The sequence below is a fragment of the Anser cygnoides genome, chromosome 7 (assembly GCF_040182565.1).
Source record: "Anser cygnoides isolate HZ-2024a breed goose chromosome 7, Taihu_goose_T2T_genome, whole genome shotgun sequence".
NCBI classification, from domain to species: Eukaryota; Metazoa; Chordata; class Aves; order Anseriformes; family Anatidae; genus Anser; species Anser cygnoides.
This window is the reverse complement of record NC_089879.1, coordinates 881,571-898,656: the sequence shown is the minus strand read 5'-3', so window position 1 is coordinate 898,656 and position 17,086 is coordinate 881,571. Positions and strand designations below refer to the sequence as shown.

At 47.0% G+C, this 17,086-nt stretch overlaps 1 protein-coding gene across 3 annotated transcripts in view; it reads left to right on the top strand.

Moving 5' to 3' along the window:
• The first annotated feature begins 5,547 nt into the window (after positions 1-5,547).
• The window catches only part of PPP2R2D (protein phosphatase 2 regulatory subunit Bdelta), a 29,439-nt gene continuing 17,900 nt past the window's right edge, over positions 5,548-17,086 (top strand). The window contains exons 1-2 of one of the 3 annotated variants that reach the window (XM_067001055.1): positions 5,548-5,699; positions 6,011-6,100. In XM_067001055.1, the coding sequence (XP_066857156.1) occupies positions 5,693-5,699; positions 6,011-6,100 (97 nt within the window). In that variant the 5' untranslated portion in view covers positions 5,548-5,692. Of the gene's footprint in view, positions 5,700-5,996; positions 6,101-14,094; positions 14,234-16,864; positions 17,076-17,086 lie in introns of those variants that run through there. The other 2 variants (XM_067001056.1, XM_048048865.2) reach the window with 2 other exon arrangements.

The window sequence follows — 17,086 nt, the reverse complement described above, 5'->3', positions numbered from 1 at the left end:
ATAGCCTTTCTTCCAATAGCAATAACCTGTTAACTTGGTTATGCTTAGGGGCTCCGTCCTCAGCGATGCAGGCTACCACAAGGAATGCCGGGCGCAGGCCACGTTTACAGGCAGGAGCTGCTCAGTACAGAGAGGGAAAATAGCACCCCTTCTACAGAAACATTTCCAAATCTGCACCAGTGTAATTTAGTGGAAAACTCTCGTGGCTCCTCAGCCAGGCTACAAAGCAACCAGGCTCCTCTCCCAGTAGCAACATTTTTGACATTGCTGAAGAAGCGTTGTGTACAGAAGTGTTCACACGGTGCTGAGAGGCTGCCGAAAGTTTCTGTTTAGCTCAAGTTCTTTCCTTACAATGCCAGAGAGCAATTACTGGATCACAGCATGAAAAACACAATAGAAAAGACATTTTCTTCAGTCAGGAGGTGATTCAGCTATCAAAGAGTTTCTTTTGTTTTTATTTGTGGGAAAAAATCGCTGTGTTTAGCTGTCTAAAGCTGAAGTTCCCAAGGTCATCCTGGCAGTCAGCTGCAGCGGAGGTACCTGCGGTTCTGTGCTTCTCCTCACATTCTTTCCTCCCTAAACAGCCTGAAACGCGCAAAGTTCACTCGAGGTCAGTAGTACTGGAAGGCGAGCAGGACGAGAAACTGTGACTAACCAGGGCACGTTTTGCCTTTGCAGCTGTAAACAGGGAGCAAGGCATATGCCATCACTCCTTCCGTTCCCTCATACAGAAGCTATCCATAATATATAAAGGAAATGTGCGGCAGCAGCCAAGCCAGCGCTGAGAAAATAGGCCGTGCTGCTTCTTCCTGGAAGAGCTCCCCTTGCCAGCGGAGCGAGTCAGCCGGGCAGGCCGCGGTGCGTCACGGCCCCGCTGCACGGGACGCGGCCAGGGAAGGCGACGGCGCTGCCTGCGGGACTGGCGTCGCAGGAGAGCAGGAGGCCAAGAAAAACACCAGCTGAGCCACGAGTCCTCGGACACCAGGCTGGGCATGAGGGAAGGGGCCTGCTTTGCCGAGGGCTGGGTGCAGGGGGGGTGGTACAGGAACCAGACACGTCCCTGAGAGCAGGCTTTGTAACTCGGCTTGGGACGGGTCTAAGAGCAGGCATTCGGGTCTGGGGGCAGAGGGAAAGGCGACGAGGGCAGCAACTGCCACGGTTAAACATAGTGCAATCTAAAGCCCACGGGCTGAAGTTCGGCATACGTTTATATACCTTATTGATAAATGAAGGGTAAGAAATACAGGTAATTAGACTAAAGACCTGGCTGTAAGGTAACTTTCCAACTTCTAAACCACAGATTTTCTTTAGAGTTTGGAAGAGAGGCAAAAATCCCATGGGAAAATCTGTTGCTTCTCTCACCTAGAACTAATCAGATGTTTTTTATGTCAATTAGCATGTAATATGTATCTATTAGTGAAATCTGATTCCTTACGCCAACCGGTTGTTTCTCTCCTTATAGTAAGTGCTATTTCTGTGGCTTGCACTACATTTTTTAAAAATATAAATACACTTTGAACATGCTTTGTTTTCAAGGCACTAGTTGTCAAAGACCAATATCAAAGTGCCAGCCAAGGACCGGGGTTCGTTTAATCATAAACAGATAATGGGAAACACGACGAGAAACAACTGCTGGTGAGCTGGCAACAACAACGCTTCACACAGCATATGTCAGGGGGCACGAGGCAGCTGGCTGGGCACGATGCTATTTCGAGAGCACATTTGGAAACATCTCTGTCAGGAGCTTTTCTTGCGAAGTGTGGCAAGAGCACAGCGTCACTTTCTTCCAAGTGCAACTCGAATACACAACAGTAAGCCACTAAACCAGAAACAACCCTGGCAAACACGCTGTGCTTTAATTCTGAGAAGTACACAGAGGTGTTGCACCCCTCATCGCACAGCCTGCGCCACACCACTCCCCCCGGGCTCGTGGAGCAGCTTCCCAGCAACTGGAGACAAGTGACAAGTGGCAACCATCGGGACTCCCTCCTTTGGGCAGCCGCCCCTCGGCTGCGGTACACAGCCCTCCCCTTTTACGAGATACACAAACATGTTTGGTGGTGACACTGAGTTCCCAAGCAGAAGCAACTGAACAGAAATGTTTGAGGAAAATCCCACACAAGTGCCCAACAACTTTAAACAGGTTTATTCACTGCAAAACAAGCAATAGAACGTATTTGTCTGAATCTTCCTCTGTCAACATATCCTTTTGTATCTTAAGTTCAAAACTTCAGAAAGCAAAAAAGCTTACAAAAAAAAGCTTACAAAAGCTAATTAGTTCCTTGACTTTAATTAACCTATTCTTTGAATATAATGGAAAGCAGGGGCTTTCTGTATACAAATTAAACTTAAAAAAAAAAAAATCACAAGAATCTGACAATTTAAAAAATGTCCTGCTCATAAAACACATACATTACAAAATCAACAAATACGTGCATCCATTTCAAGAGACTTAATTATTAGCAACTTTAATTTCAGTTTTCAGATTAGCAGAATACCCCCAAAAGAATGTACCCATGCCAACATTTGAATTTCTCTCAAATTTCACGCATTCATTTATATGTTTATGGGATTGAAAGGCATCCAGTTCACCCCAAAAGCACATTAGTGGACAACAAACAAACAAAAAGCAGGCAGACACAAAAGTACTAAGCTAAGAACTAACAGTGACTGCACAGCGAGGACCCCAGCCCTTTCGGCTGGGAGGGACCCCCAGAGGGCAGCTGGCCCAGGGCTGGCCCACGCTCCTGCTTTTGTCAGGGTCACTTTGAAACAGGGCATGAGGCTGCTCACACCCTCGGCCAGTCGAGATGGGACTTCCCCCAAGGATGGGAATTCCACCCTGTCCAGGCACCACGTCCAGCATTACAGCACCCTCCTGCGAAGAGCTGTGTCCTCGTATCTAGCCTGGGTTTTCCTTGCTGCAGCTGCATTGACTGACTTTGGCCACACACCACTGTGCGGTGCCAGTCCTCCGTCCCCCCTACCTCCATCCCTCCCTGGATGGCTGGTGATATCCAAAACACAGACACGAGTGATATCCAACTGTTTTATTTTTAAAAGTTTATTATTATACATGCAACTAACTGTAGTGGCAATTTGACGTACACAAAAATGGCCAATAAAAATACTGTCTGTTGAATTTTTAATTTAACTTTTAAATTGTTAAAACTGCTTAACTGCTTCTTAAAAAAAAAAAAAATCTTAGATGCTGAGGTCATAGATGTGATCCAACAGAAGTAGCTGCTGTCACGATGTAAGCAGACTGTGGCCAACAATGTGACATAAAAGCTTCCCTACCAGTTCAGTAATAGAACAAAGCCAGTGCTCACTTCATGCTGATATAAGATTTCAAGGCATGAGGCCCTGCCTGCATTCGAGCTACAGGTATTCTACTCATTGCATATGTAAATTTAAAATCTGTTTTTAGATATGTTTGTTGCTAATACAAAGTGATAAAACACTATAAAACCTTCAAGACTGAGTTTCTTAAAAATAAAATCAGTACCATTTGGATCCACTAGTGATCTATTCCTTTATTACAACAAAAGTTTCAAGGTATCCACAAAATTATGACACACAAAACATTAGTTTTATATATGTATATAACCGGATAATCACTACGGACTGAACATGCCAGTCAATCAGAAAATAAAATGGTCAACTTTCAACAGGTAAGTAAGTAAGAGTTTTGGTAATCACAGAACTTGCCCCACAAGTTCTCTCTCCAGAGCAGAGATGTGATAACGAATGAAAAGCAACTAATATCCAGTTGCCTTATAAGATTACTTTCCCATACCTACAAAGAAGACACCCACAGAACAGTAAGCTGAAATTAATTTCACTTAAATTCTTAAGTTCTTAATACAATGCATAAGGAATAAACAACACAAATAAAGTAATGAATCCATAAATGGACCGCATACCATACCCAAAAATTAAATAAAGACAACTTAGTTCAAATGTATTTCTGTAACCAAGGAACTAAGTAACATCAATGAGAGGTTGCAAGCCTAAAGAAATCTTCTCTAACTTGAACCGTACTGAACTCAGGCAGGTTTCAGAAAATAAGTCCTTTTGCAGAAAGGTGCTGGAGCCCCTCTGGATGAACATAGGTTCTGTGAAAGAGGAACTCCAGCTGCAGAGAGGAACTCCAGCTGCAGAGCTCTTCATTTGTCACTGCTGATCACTAATGAGGCTCTTGCTACACAAGACCACCTACTTCTCTTGTCATCTGCATTCAAGATCACAGCCCACCAGGCCTCCATTCACCACCCACTTCCTGCATACTTTCTACCACCATGATTTAGGCTGTCTAACAGTAAAGACGTGCCAGAACAGCCTGTTACCCTTCTAAGCACTTATTTCTTCCCAGAAGGGCTTTAAATCACAGAATCACAGAATGGTTTGGGTTGGAAGGAACCTTAAAGATCATCCAATTCCAACCCCCTGCCATGGGCAGGGACACCTCCCACCGGCCCAGGCTGCCCAAAGCCCCCCCGCCTGGCCTTGGGCACTGCCAGGGATGGGGCACCCACAGCTCCTCCGGGCAACCCGTTACAGGCCCTCACCACCCTCTGAGCGGAGAATTTCCTCCTAACCTCTAATCTAAATCTCCCCTCTTTTAGTTTAAACCCATTCCCTCTTGCCCTGTCATTATCTGATGGAGCAAAGAGTCGCTCTCCACCTTTTTTATAAGCCCTCTTTTATTATTGAAAAGCTGCTGTGAGGTCTCCCTGGAGCCTTCTCTTCTCCAGGCTGAACACCCCCAGCTCCCTCAGCCCCTGTCTGTAGGAGAGGTGCTCCAGCCCCTTGATCATCCTCGTGGCCTCCTCTGGACTCGTTCTCTGGACCCTGTCCTTGTGCTGGGGGCCCCAGCGCTGAGCGCAGGGCTGCAGGTGGGCTCTCAGGAGGGCAGAGGGGCGCGATGCCCCTCGCCGTGCTGCCCACGCGGCCGCGGGTGCAGCGCAGGTACGGGTGGTCTCGGGGCGCCGAGCACGCTGCCGGCTCCGCCAGCCAGCACCCCCGGCCCTTCTGCTCAGGGCTGCTGTCAATAACGCTTGAAGTCCCTCACCTTCCGAGGGACTTACGGGTCAAAAATCCATCAATACAGGAGTTACGGGAAAAATTTATTTATTTATTTGTGTTCACTTTTGGGGATTCGGGTGTAAAAATTGCACCCCTGAAGCTTTCACTATCTATGTGTATCCCCCGGGGAAGTGTCCTCATTAACAAATCAGGGAAAAGAACGGAAAATAAACCATCAGATGTACCAAAAACCGGTACTTTCAGAACTTCCCTGCTCTCGCGGCCGCCAGGCGGCTCGGCCACCGCCAAGGGGCGAGCGGCGGCCGCGGCCCCGCAGCTGCCCCGGGCACGGCAGAGCCGCCGGGGACCTCGGGGACCTCCGGGACCTCCTCATCCCCATCCTCATCTCCACCCCCCCACCCCTCTCCTTCCCCGCTCCCCGCCGCCCGGCCCGGGCCGAGCCGCCCCGCGCCGCCCCCTCCCCGCGGGGAGCCGTGCGGTGACGTCACGGCGCGGGCCGGCCGGCCATGGGCGCCATTTTGAAACGCCGGGCCCTCCCCTCCCTCCCTCCCGCGGCGGCAGCTCGGCGCGGCGGCTCCCACCCGCTCCCGGCCGGCGCCTCCCCCCGCGGCCCCCCGCCCCCGCCGCACCGGCACCGCGCGACATGGCAGGTGGGGCGCGGGGGGACGCGGCCGCCGCCCGCCCGGCCTCCGCGGGAGCCGCCGCCGCCGCCGCTGCTGCTGCTGCTGCTGCAGGCCGGGCCGGGCCGGGCCCAACGCGCCGGGCCGGGGCCGGGAGGCGGCGCTGCGGGGAGCCGGGCACCGAGGGGCTGCGGGGCCGGGGCCTGGGGCTGGGGCCGGGGCCGGGGCCCGGGCCGCGGCGGGCGTGGGGAGGGCCGCGGGGGGCAGGGGCCGGGCGGCGGGCAGGGCCGGCTCCCTCCCTTCCCTTCCTTCCCCCCTCACCGCGGTCTCTTCCCCCGCAGGGGTGGCAGGCGGCGGCGGCGGTAACGGTAACGACTTCCAGTGGTGCTTCTCCCAGGTGAAGGGGGCCATCGACGAGGACGTGGCGGAAGGTAAGGGAGGAGCGGGCCCGGCCCCTCGGCCCCCCGCGGGCGGCGGCGGGGCCGCGGCAGCCCCCGGCCATGACTAAGCTGCCGCCCGGGCTTCCAGCGCGACCGCGGGAGAGCCGAACGGGGAGGCGGCGGGGCCTCCCCCTGCGCCCTCGTGCCCATCGGCAGCGAGGAGAGGGGACGGCGGGGATGGAACGGGGGCAAACGCACCCGCAGCCTGCCAGGCTCGTCGGGTTTCGCTCCTGACGCAAAGAGAGCGGCAGAGCGTGCAGCTCTGTCATGTGTACTCGTTTTAAGAGTGGAGTTCGAAGGCTTCCTGCGGCTGGGGGGAGGTTTCCTGCCTTCATGGTGACGTGGGGAAGCTGCAAACAGGGATGCTGAGGTAGGGGAAGTGGGCACACCTTTACGCCTTCTCTGAAACTTTCCAAGCCTGTCATGTGTGGGAATGAGTGCAAAAAAAAAAAAGGTTTTACTCGGGGGGGGGGGGGGGGGTGAGTGTTTCTCTGTAGTATGTAGAAATGACATGAGTTCCTAAGTCCGAGGTGAAGACCCTTTCTCTCTAAATTTTCCGTATTCAAACCGTTCAGGTTGGAGATCCTGAATTCTGACTTCTGAATTTTTGGGTAGACCTGTGCGGAGCCAGGAGTTGGACTCGATGATCCTTGTGGGTCCCTTCCAACTCAGGGTATTCTATGATGCTGTTTAGAAAAGGGAGTGTGGAATGAGTATGAAACATAATTCTGTGCTACTTATTAAGATTTTTACTGCATTAATTGAAATTGCTGTATCTACTGTGTTAAGTGAAATAACTAATGACTGGTGTGTGGTCTTCACAGGGCTGTGTATTTTATTTTTACTGGATGCAGTAAATATTTTTTTCTTAGTGTCTGCTGCAGGGAAATAACATTGACGGTGTTTTCATTTTCATGCCACTTGTTTTGGCATTCCATTCAAAATAAGAGCTCTGGGAGGAATAGACATGAAAACTACTCAAGAAACTAGTACTCAGACTTGGCCGTTGTTTTCGTCCTTTTATTTTTTACTAAGTACGTTTTGCGCCACGTACTATTGTTTTGAAGTGCCTAGAATTCTTTTGAAAATACGTTTCAGTAGCTTTCATGAATTTCCCCAATGGTCTTTTTTTCTCAGTTTCTCTCACTGTGTAACTAAACTTCAGTTCTCCATGTTGAATAGATGTGCTTCTATGAGCACATTGCTTCCCTGTCAGCAGCTGAGCAACAAGAATTTGTGTAGTGCTGGAAAGCTTTTAGTTTTTGAAATACCAGAATGTCTTAAATCCATTTAATTATTTAAGCACATAACAGGGCTGTTCAAGGAGGAACTTAGATTACTGATGAGACATATCACCAAGGCCGAGTTCTTCGTTAGAGGGGAAAGCTCTCTGTTCTGAGCAATGCTTAGAGGAAGTAGGGGAAATAGTGCTCCAACACTTCTGTCCTGGAATTGCCCATATGTACCTTATTAATGCAACTTTTCCTGGTGTGAGGACTGCAGGTTGAGTGTGACACTTGTTACATAGGAGGAATTTATTTTTTTCTTGGATGGAGGAATTTATTTTTTTCATGGGGCAATTAATGTAAGTAAGCATTTAGCACCTGTTTTTTTACTGAATTGGTGCTAGAGTTTTGTTTTCCTACTGGAGTATGAGAACTACTTAGAGATTTTGGGACTCTGTCTATATTTTGATTTCTGCCTTTTTTTTCCTGTTAGTTTTTGCCTTGAAATCAGAACTGAGTACAGAATTAATGGTTTATTTGCTAGTAATTGTCTGAATTTGACTCTGCAGTATGCATAGAGAATGCAATTCTATTGCTAAACTTTTGTTCCCAGTTACAGAGATATTTATCCATCACTGTTTGTCTGACATCTTTTGCCCAACCCACATTTAAATGTGTTGGATGTGCTGCTGCTGACCTGGGATAGCCTTGCTGCAAATACTACGTACAGCCACTGTGAGTTCCACGTACATTGTTGTGATAGGGAAAACTCACCTTTTTGTGATACTTTTTTTTCTTCCCTGTTTTGTGAAAAAAATAGCTCTGTAAAAGAAATCCGAAAATGATAACGTGAAGTAGCTGTCAGCTGCATTAAATGCAGACATTTTTGCTAAATGTTCCTATGGGCAGTTCATTCAGCAGTAGAAATTAAGATGCCTGTTAGTCAGGCAATGTAACCAGAATCCCACTTCCTTTTGAACTGCAATTCTAGGATACGTTTTGTATTCAGTAGTTTTCTCAGATGTATTGCTTTGCCATAACCCCACTAATATTTTTATTCCTTTGCTATAGTTAGATTTGCAACTGTCATCTCTATTCACAGGATTTTGTCTAAGTCATGAGTATAGAAAATCGTTCTCTTTCTTTGTTTTCTGTGTATGGAACCGGCTTCTTCCGTGAGTAATCTCTGAAATCTGCACAATGCTCTGCTCAAATAAATAGAATACCAGTGTTTGTAATGGCCAGATTGGCCATTTAAAAAGATCAGGAAAATACACCAGGTTTTGAAATATGTAGTTTTCTAAAGCAGGAAAGTTTAGTTGGACTGAAGGAGGAGGAGGAAGATTGGATTAAAAACAGATACAGAATTGAAGAACTAGTATTGAGGATAGCAACAGGTTTAATCTTTTTTTTGGGGGGGGGGAGGGGGAGAGTAGTAGTCTAAACTTGTGTTGTAATTTGGTTGTTAGTAAAAAAAAAAAAAAAAAAAAAAAAAAAACCCTGGGATTATGAAAACCACACTGATTGCCTGTGAAACCTTTTGTTCTTGGATTACCTTTTTTGGTAGAAATTAGCTTTCTAAATAAAGGCCTCAGGGTATTTTTGTGCTACCCAAGACCTAATTGTTTTTTGTGATTTCAGTGTTTAATTTGTTTTGCATGCTCAAAAAATACTTTTTTTTTTTTTTCCTAGCAAAATATGAAACAGCTTATTTAAATAATGTACAGATAGTCCCAGATTCCTTTGGGACACATGCACTGCATATAATCCATGACTGCTTCTGGATGTAATTAGCAGCGTGTATATAAATATATATATTTTTAGTGGGTGTTATAAATCTTCCTAATTGATTTGTGCTAGTGACAAGTTGGACGTACTTGGGAGGGAAGTCTGGTCCTTGTCAGAACATGAACCTGTATGCTGTGGATCTTGGGTTTCCCATTACTGATGCTGGAATTTCTTTGGGTTTTGCTTCTAACTTCTCCCTCCCCCTCAAAGCAGTCTGTATGGATTTTTGAATTGTGATTAACTGTTCCCTTCTGTAAATGCTGTTTTAATTCAGTATTGGTAAGGCATATATTCCTGTTTCAGGTTTAAGCAGCTTTAATGGGTGGCTACTCCACTAAATGAGTATTGCTTTCTTCTCACAGCCTCATTAGCTGAAGTCATCTGTTTTAAGTGTTTTATTTGAAGTCTTTTCTGGAGGAGCTGAGTGTAAAGCCAGGTCTTGCAAATAAGTGGTATACCCGGTGACCTGTTGTAATTGACGAGAGCTCCCTAGAAGCTCCCTTTCATTAACTTGCTAGGTATTTCACGGGAGCAGAACTCCTCTTGTTCTTCGGGGGGGGGGGGGTGTGGGAAATAAAGTTGTCGTTGAGGTTAAGAATTGTCATTGGCTTACAAACATAACTTGTGCTGTTGTAGTGGATTTTCTGCTCATTAAAGACTTTTTTATCTGCATGTGAAGATCAAAGAAAAATGCTGTTTTCTTTTTTTTTTTTTTTAAATTCTCCAACTAGTGATTTTGATAGCAGGGGTAAACTAAAGGATACCTTGTTATCATCAGTTCAACAAAGTCGTTAGTTAGCACAGTAACAAGCCTGGAGAGAAGTAAATCCACCTCACAAGTTTGTGAGAATGCAGAATATAAGTAGAGAAGAAAACCACGATCTGATAAAAATATATTGGACTATAATCCTGCAATTCTTCTCAAGTCTGGAGACGAGTGCTTTAAAAACATCTTGTGTGTATAGCTGTCTTCACAAATAAGTGGCTCGAAAATGTTCAGGAGTTGAACTGGCTTATTTTTGCTGTTTTTAAAGCTGATTCTGGCATGATGGTGCCATTATATATGTGTGTGTATATATGTATTCCAAAAGAGGTACAGCTATTTGACATCTGGTTAAAACTGCATGGAAGAAATGACAAAACTGGTTATTATCTTTCAAGATTTTTTTCTGTAAGAACCGGGAAACACGGTGAGGGAGTCATTATTAAGCCACATGTATTGTTCCCTTTCATCCTAAATAATTGCTTATGCCTGAAGATGTCGCTTGTTACTGGGAAGGGGCAGAAAGTCAGCTTTTAAGCTGTTTTTGTTTTGTCTGGTTTTTTTTTGTTTGACTGGTTTTTGTTTGGTTGATTGTTTTTTTCTTGAAAAAGGATTTTGCCGTAAGCATAACATCAGAGGCGGTTTCACGGGCCTGTTCTCTGCTGTACCCAAAACATCAGGCAGTTGTTGCTGTTTCACGGTGGCATGCCGTGGTGTGCTCTTACCTTGATCCTTTTGCAGCCTTACCACATCTCCGCTCCCAGAAGGACAGCAGCATAGGCTGAAGAGGCACCATTTGTTGCAGGGACCAAAGTTTTTGATGGTTTCTTTGATCTTTCCTGCCTTGTGTGTCGTACAGTGTTCTGTATAATGCACACAATTACATTAAATCAGCTTTGGGAAATGCTCTCGTGCTTTTTAAATGTGGGCAGAAATAATTCTGCAAACAGTTTTGACCTGAGCCCATGTTATACAGTGGTTTCCTGCTGGAGAAAGTTGCCCTAATATTTTAGGGAGATCACTTCTGTTCTTTCGCGGAACCCACAACCAAGAATTTATCTCCACCCTTTATTTCACAACAAGCTATTCCCTAAAAACGTTGTTCTCAGATAGTAGTATTTAATAATAAGCACTCTTTTGAATTCCACTTCTGTCAGCCAACAATAAAAGCAGTGTGTTATGCCACTGGAAAGTAAATTGCACTGTCTTACTGTGTGAGTAAGTAACTCTGGATGCAGCAAGATGGTACGAGCGAGAAATGCTGCGTTTGTGAACTTTTGGAAGCTTCTAGTTCTTTCTCTGCTCCCGTAATCTTTAGGTTATGGCTCCTCACAGTGAGGAAGCCCAGATTTACAAGTGAACAAGATATTCTTTAAAATAATTAAAAAAATACAGTCCAGGTGATCTTCATTCGAGCGGTCCTGTCAAGTAATGTGTGTGTGGAGGAGAGAATCTGACATACTGGTGGTGAATTTAAACGTCATCTTTGCCGTGTTACCAAAGCCTGACTCGTTATGGAGGCACGTACTCATGCCTGCATACGCTTTCAGCCTGTGTAAGAAAAAGCAAGCATGAAGATAAAGTTAATTTCTATCTTGCTGAAGTTCAGCTTTCCTGCTCTTTATTCTTGTTGCCGCTTTGCCCTTGCGTTGTATGAACACATCGGGGCAACTGTGTGCCCTGTGAGCCCAGTGGAGATGGGTCTGATGTGACTCAAAGGACCTACAGCATCGCTTTGCTTGGTTCCATTGAGAAGAAACTGCGGACCTGTGTAAATAAGGGAGTTGCACTAACTGTCCCCTCTGAGCTGCCGGCTGTTAAGTCACTTTAACATTGGTTTAATGTGTGGGTTGGGGGGCAGGCGCTGGCAGCCACTCGAGGAAAGGGCTCGTGTTTGTGCGCCGCCTCTCAGCGACAGCGCTGGCTTCAGCCACCTTCTGCTGCTGCTCCAAGTGTCCCGTGCTGCACGGCCTCCCCGCGCCCTTGGCTGACCTCTGATCTATTCAGGGATTTACATTAGTTCAGAAAGCAGGCTTATTATGCACCGAGTTAAATTCTGCTGGGTATGTAAAGGCAATTCAAGCCATTTTGCAAGTTGTTTGAGTGTTAAAGGAGAAAAAAAAGCACATTAGACCTGATGGATACTTTAAGTGGGCAGCACGTTGTAAGCTGGAAGAAATTCAGTCCGAGCAAAGCTATGCTGTCCTTGGTTTATTCTCCTGACCTCTTGATGCATTGTGCTTCTGTATTAAGTCTTCAATCACAAAAGTAGAAATCTGAAAATAGAGTCTAAAATATAGCATATTCTGAAAAAATAGGTTATTTTGAATAAATTCTACATTCGTTGTCAAGTGATTCTCTATACCTTTAAAGTCTGGCTTACTTTTCAGTACAATCCAAATACAGAGATCAGCTTTCTATCGAATATTAAACTAAGAAACACAACACTAGGAAATATTTTAGGAGATCTTAGGCATTACAACAACAGCCATGCCAGTCTTAGTCCATCTGAACTGCAGGGTAATGTTAATCGTTTCCATTGGCTGTTCTGGCAGCTGCAGTATGGAGAATCTGCGTTCAGCCAGCAGCAGATGAGCGAAAAGTGCAGGAAGGAGGAGAAGGAGGGGAGTTGGTGAAGACTGGCAAGGAGTGCCGAAGCCGGTGACCGGAATCCCGCAGTAACTGAACTTCTGATGGCACTTGCCTGCCCCAACAAGTAGGCGATGGGAGGAGGGCCCGCTGGCAGCTCTGTGCCTTTGCCTTGTGTGATAGCTGCATCGAACCCAGGGTGAGGAGCTGCTAAACCTTAGGGCAGCTCCCTGCGCCCCACCCCAGAACCCTTTTGGTGCAAACAGATGCTGTGTGACACCGAGTGGGGGGGGTCTCTTGCAATAAATGCAAATCAAGTAACAAGCACTTGTAAGGCACTGTGTATCTGTAACTTGTTAAGCTCAGATGCAATTTTTTAACACTTTTTTATTGTTAACAGTTTAACAGGCATTAGGCTTTGAATTTATTCATTTTCTTTGACTACTTTCTTCCCTGGGTCATACCCATCTCTGGGTATGTTTTTTCCTTTGCTAATCTTCCTTGCTCTTTTTACATTCTTGTATTATGTTCTCTCTCATTGGGAACAGCCCAGCAGAGAGGGACATGGGGGTTCTGGTGGACAAAAGCTGGACATAACCCAGCAGTGCGCGCTTGCAGCCCAGAAAGCCAGCCGTACCCGGGCTGCAGCAGAGCAGGCGTGCCCGCAGGGATGTCCCCCTCTGCTCTGCCCCGTGAGCCCCACCTGCGGTGCTGCATCCAGCTCCGGGCCCCCAGCCCCAGAAGGACACGGAGCTGTTGGAGCAGGGCCAGAGGAGGCCTCGAGGATGCTCGGAGGGCTGCAGCCCCTCGGCTGTGGGGACAGGCTGAGGGAGCTGGGGGTGTTCGGCCTGGGAAGAGAAGGCCCCAGGAGACCTTGTAGTGGCCTTCCTGTACCTAAGGGGTCCTCTAAAGAGGATGGAGAGAGGCTTTTTACATGGACAGATAGTGACAGGACAAGGGGGAACCGTTTTAAACTAAACGAAGGGAGATTTAGATTAGAGTTTGGGAAGAAATTCTTCCCCATGAGGGCGGCGAGGCCCTGCCCAGGCTGCCCCGAGGACCTGTGGGTGCCCCATCCCTGGCAGTGCCCAAGGCCAGGCTGGGGGGCTTTGGGCAGCCTGGGCTGGGGGCAGGGGTCCTGCCCATGGCAGGGGGGGACCGGGTGGGCTGTAAGGTCCCTGCCAACCCAAACCTTTTGGCGATTCCATCTGATTCTTCATTTAGTTGCCCTGCAGTGGTGGCTCTTTGCCGTTCCTGCCTAGGCCGTGGCCATGTTTCTCACCAGCTGTGCCGTGAGGTCGTGTGTTGTCATTGCCTGTTGCGAAGAGGTTTCTGCGCATTCTGCTGTCATGTCTTACAGTTCAGCACGGCATCACAGGGACATCCCAACTTCTTTCCAAGTTGATTTAGGAGCACATAGCCTGTAGTTACCCCCCCACCCCCGTGCACTCCCTTTCATTCCCATCAATTGTAGGTGATCGCGCAGTGTCTCTGGGACCTTCCTTCAGCAGTGGAACAAAATGCTCGCTAGAATCACAGGGCGTGGGGTAGGGGAAGGTGTGAGATCTTGATTGCAAGCACAGAAATGTTCTTTCTATGTTTAGTTTGCTCCGTTAATCTCCTTTACGGTTTGTGCCAGCTCTCTGGCTGTGGGCCAGGTCCAGTCACTTCCTCTCAAAGCTTGAGCCTTTCCAGAGAGCTTCGTGGTCCTTAAAAACAGCTGTTTGTTTGGATCTCCAGGACAGACCGTGGACTGAGGTATTGTGTATTAAAGTGTTTTTCAAGGGGAGGGCCAGGAGACAGGTCGGCTAGTATGCATTTCTGTCAGTCTCTGAGCTAAATGTGAAGCTGTATTAACTACGTTTTCCAAAAATGTAATGGTAGAGATCCTTTAGAATGTGAAGCGTCCTTCCTTTTAGATAATGTTTGAAAATGGTGACTGCTTCGCTTCCTTGTCCATTAAGTGCGAGGAGGGAGATTTTGCCAAAAGTCTTCGAATAGCTCCCAAGAAGAAGTTGATGCTGCTTGTGTCTGGCAGTCAGGGCTAAGCAGAGCGTGCTGGACAGCCTTCTGTCTACCTTTGCGGGGTTCTTCAGGTTTTAGGCTGGAACAGGAATGGCAGTGTGCAGCCAGCTTAGGAAGAGTTCATGGTAGCTAATTTTAGACATCTATTTGAGATGCCTAAACGGAGAGCCGAGGCGTTGATATCGGTGTCAGAAATACCTCGTGTGAGTCCTTTGTGGGATTAGCCTGTAGGCCTCAGCTTGCTCTCCTCGGAGCTGTAACAAAAGCCGGTCTCTGTCATCCCCCGCTTCCACCCCCCGGCACAGCCAGCCCAAGAAGACCGGAGGGCTGATACTAGAGAACTTCGCCAGGCTCAGGGCAGGGGGCTGGTGATACAGGGAAGTTGATATCCAGCACTGGTGTTAACAGGCATCAGCAGGGGAGGGAGGGGATTGTCCCCCTGTGCTCTGCCCTCGTCAGGCCCCACCTGGAGCCCTGCGTCCAGCTCTGGGCCCCCAGCACCAGAAGGATGTGGGGCTGTTAGAGCGGGGCCAGAGCAGGCCACGAAGATGCTCAGAGGGCTGGAGCACCTCTCCTGCGAAGAAAGGCTGAGAGAGCTGGCGATGTTCAGCCTGAAGAAGAGAAGGCTCCAGGGTGGCCTCATCGCAGCTTTTCAGTAATTAAAGAGGACTTATAAAAAAGGTGGAGAGCGACTCTTTGCTCAATCAGGTAATGACAGGACAAGGGGGAATGGGTTTAAACTAAAAGAAGGGAGATTTAGATTAGAGGTTAGGAGGAAATTCTTTGCTCAGAGGGGGGCGAGGCACTGGCACAGGTTGTCCAGAGAGGTTGTGGCTGCCCCATCCCTGGAGGTGCTCAGGACCAGGTTAGATGAGGCCCTGAGCAACCTGATCTAGTGGGTGGTGTCCCTGCTCGTGGCAGGGGTTGGAACTGGGAGATCTGTAAGGTCCCTTCCTACCCGAGCCTTTTTATGACTTAGAGCATTTATACTAAGTTTTGAAATTTATGTTAAGGCTTACAGGACAGTCTCCTGAGTCACTGGGAATGGTTTCCACCACGTTATTATAGAGATGGATGTTTTTAGCCTTCTAGCATGTTTGGAGGTCATGTGCTGCCCGTGGAAGCACTCGGTGCTTTTAAATTTGAGGGTTTGACAGAATCAGTCTGGTTGCCGGCACCTTTCACCCAACGCTCCTTTTAATGTACCAGCTTTGGAAGCAACTGGGAGTTTCCTACTGTGCGTGCAGGCCATAACTAAGTTAGAACTTCTTTCCAAAAGTGAAACTAAACATTAATTTTTCATGGCTGTAAGGAAATATTGCCAGACACACATCTTACTGTAAAACCGTAGGTCTTGCTGCTCTCCTTAGCTTACAAGAGTGCAAGTTCCTGTGGCTGCTTCCAGAACAGAGGAACGGGGGAACAAAGCTGGAGGGAAGGAGGCTGGGCACACCTCTCCATTTCCAAAACGCAATCACAAGGGTGCTTGTGTAGGAGAAGAGTGCGTAAGATGCTGTACGTGAGGCAGTACCGTGCTTTCCTAAGCGTTTGTATGTTTTATTGTGAATTACATTGTTAGTATAAAGAAAAGGCACAGTGTATTTTGAGCAAATAATGTGGGTAGATACTTTGTGTACCTGGGAGAAGTTATCAATATCGTTTCCTGAAACTAAATAGAAAAGCATTCTTGACTTTGAAATAACTGCACGTGTTAAGGAGGGATTTGCTTCTGGTAGGACAGTTTACTAATGTCTCAGGATAAAAATGACCTGTGCTAGAATGACTTTCAGATTTTGTGGTAGTGGAATATTAGTTTTGTTACAGGTAAACCTTTGTAATTCAAGGGTTACCCTAATGTTTAAGTAGAGTGCTGAAAATGTCATGAAACTATTCTATCAAATCATTTTACTTTGGACTGCTTATCTCAGCTGTTCGTATCTTTCCTTAGTTTATTTCCTCTTGAAATGCCTTTTTTTCCTGTGTATTATTGATTGATACTAGGATGTAGGATTTCTTTTAATCCTAGCACTGTCGTCAATCTTGTAGTAGAGTTTAATTCAGATTACATTTCCAGCTAGCTCAGTGCACGCTAGCTTTGTCAGTTTTAGTGCAAAGTTCTTTATGTCATGGTATTTGGTAATTGTCACTGGAAAACCTCTTAGCCAGCCAACCATTTGTAATAACTTATTTATACATTTGCACAATTTAGACATGTATTGGGCACAAAACAAACGTATAATTGTGGAAATAATTAGCATGGATCAGTATAAAGGCTAATAGTAATATTAACCACATACACAAAGGGGTTTGTGCGTGTGTGTTTTGGTTCTGTTTGAATTTGAGTTCTTGTACATTTTTCCCCAGGATTCTCATGCAGGAAGAACGAGTTGGGTTTCAAACAGCGGCACAATTCCCACGTACATGTGCTATGCAGGTTGCTGTGAGAGGGCCTTGATTAAATTTTTCATTCTCAAGCCAGCAGACGGTTCCAAATCAGCCAACGGCTTTGCACAGCCCCCCGTGCACCTTGTGCGTGTAACTCTGTGCCTGTCTGAGGACTTGCACCGCGTACGAGGTACTGCACCA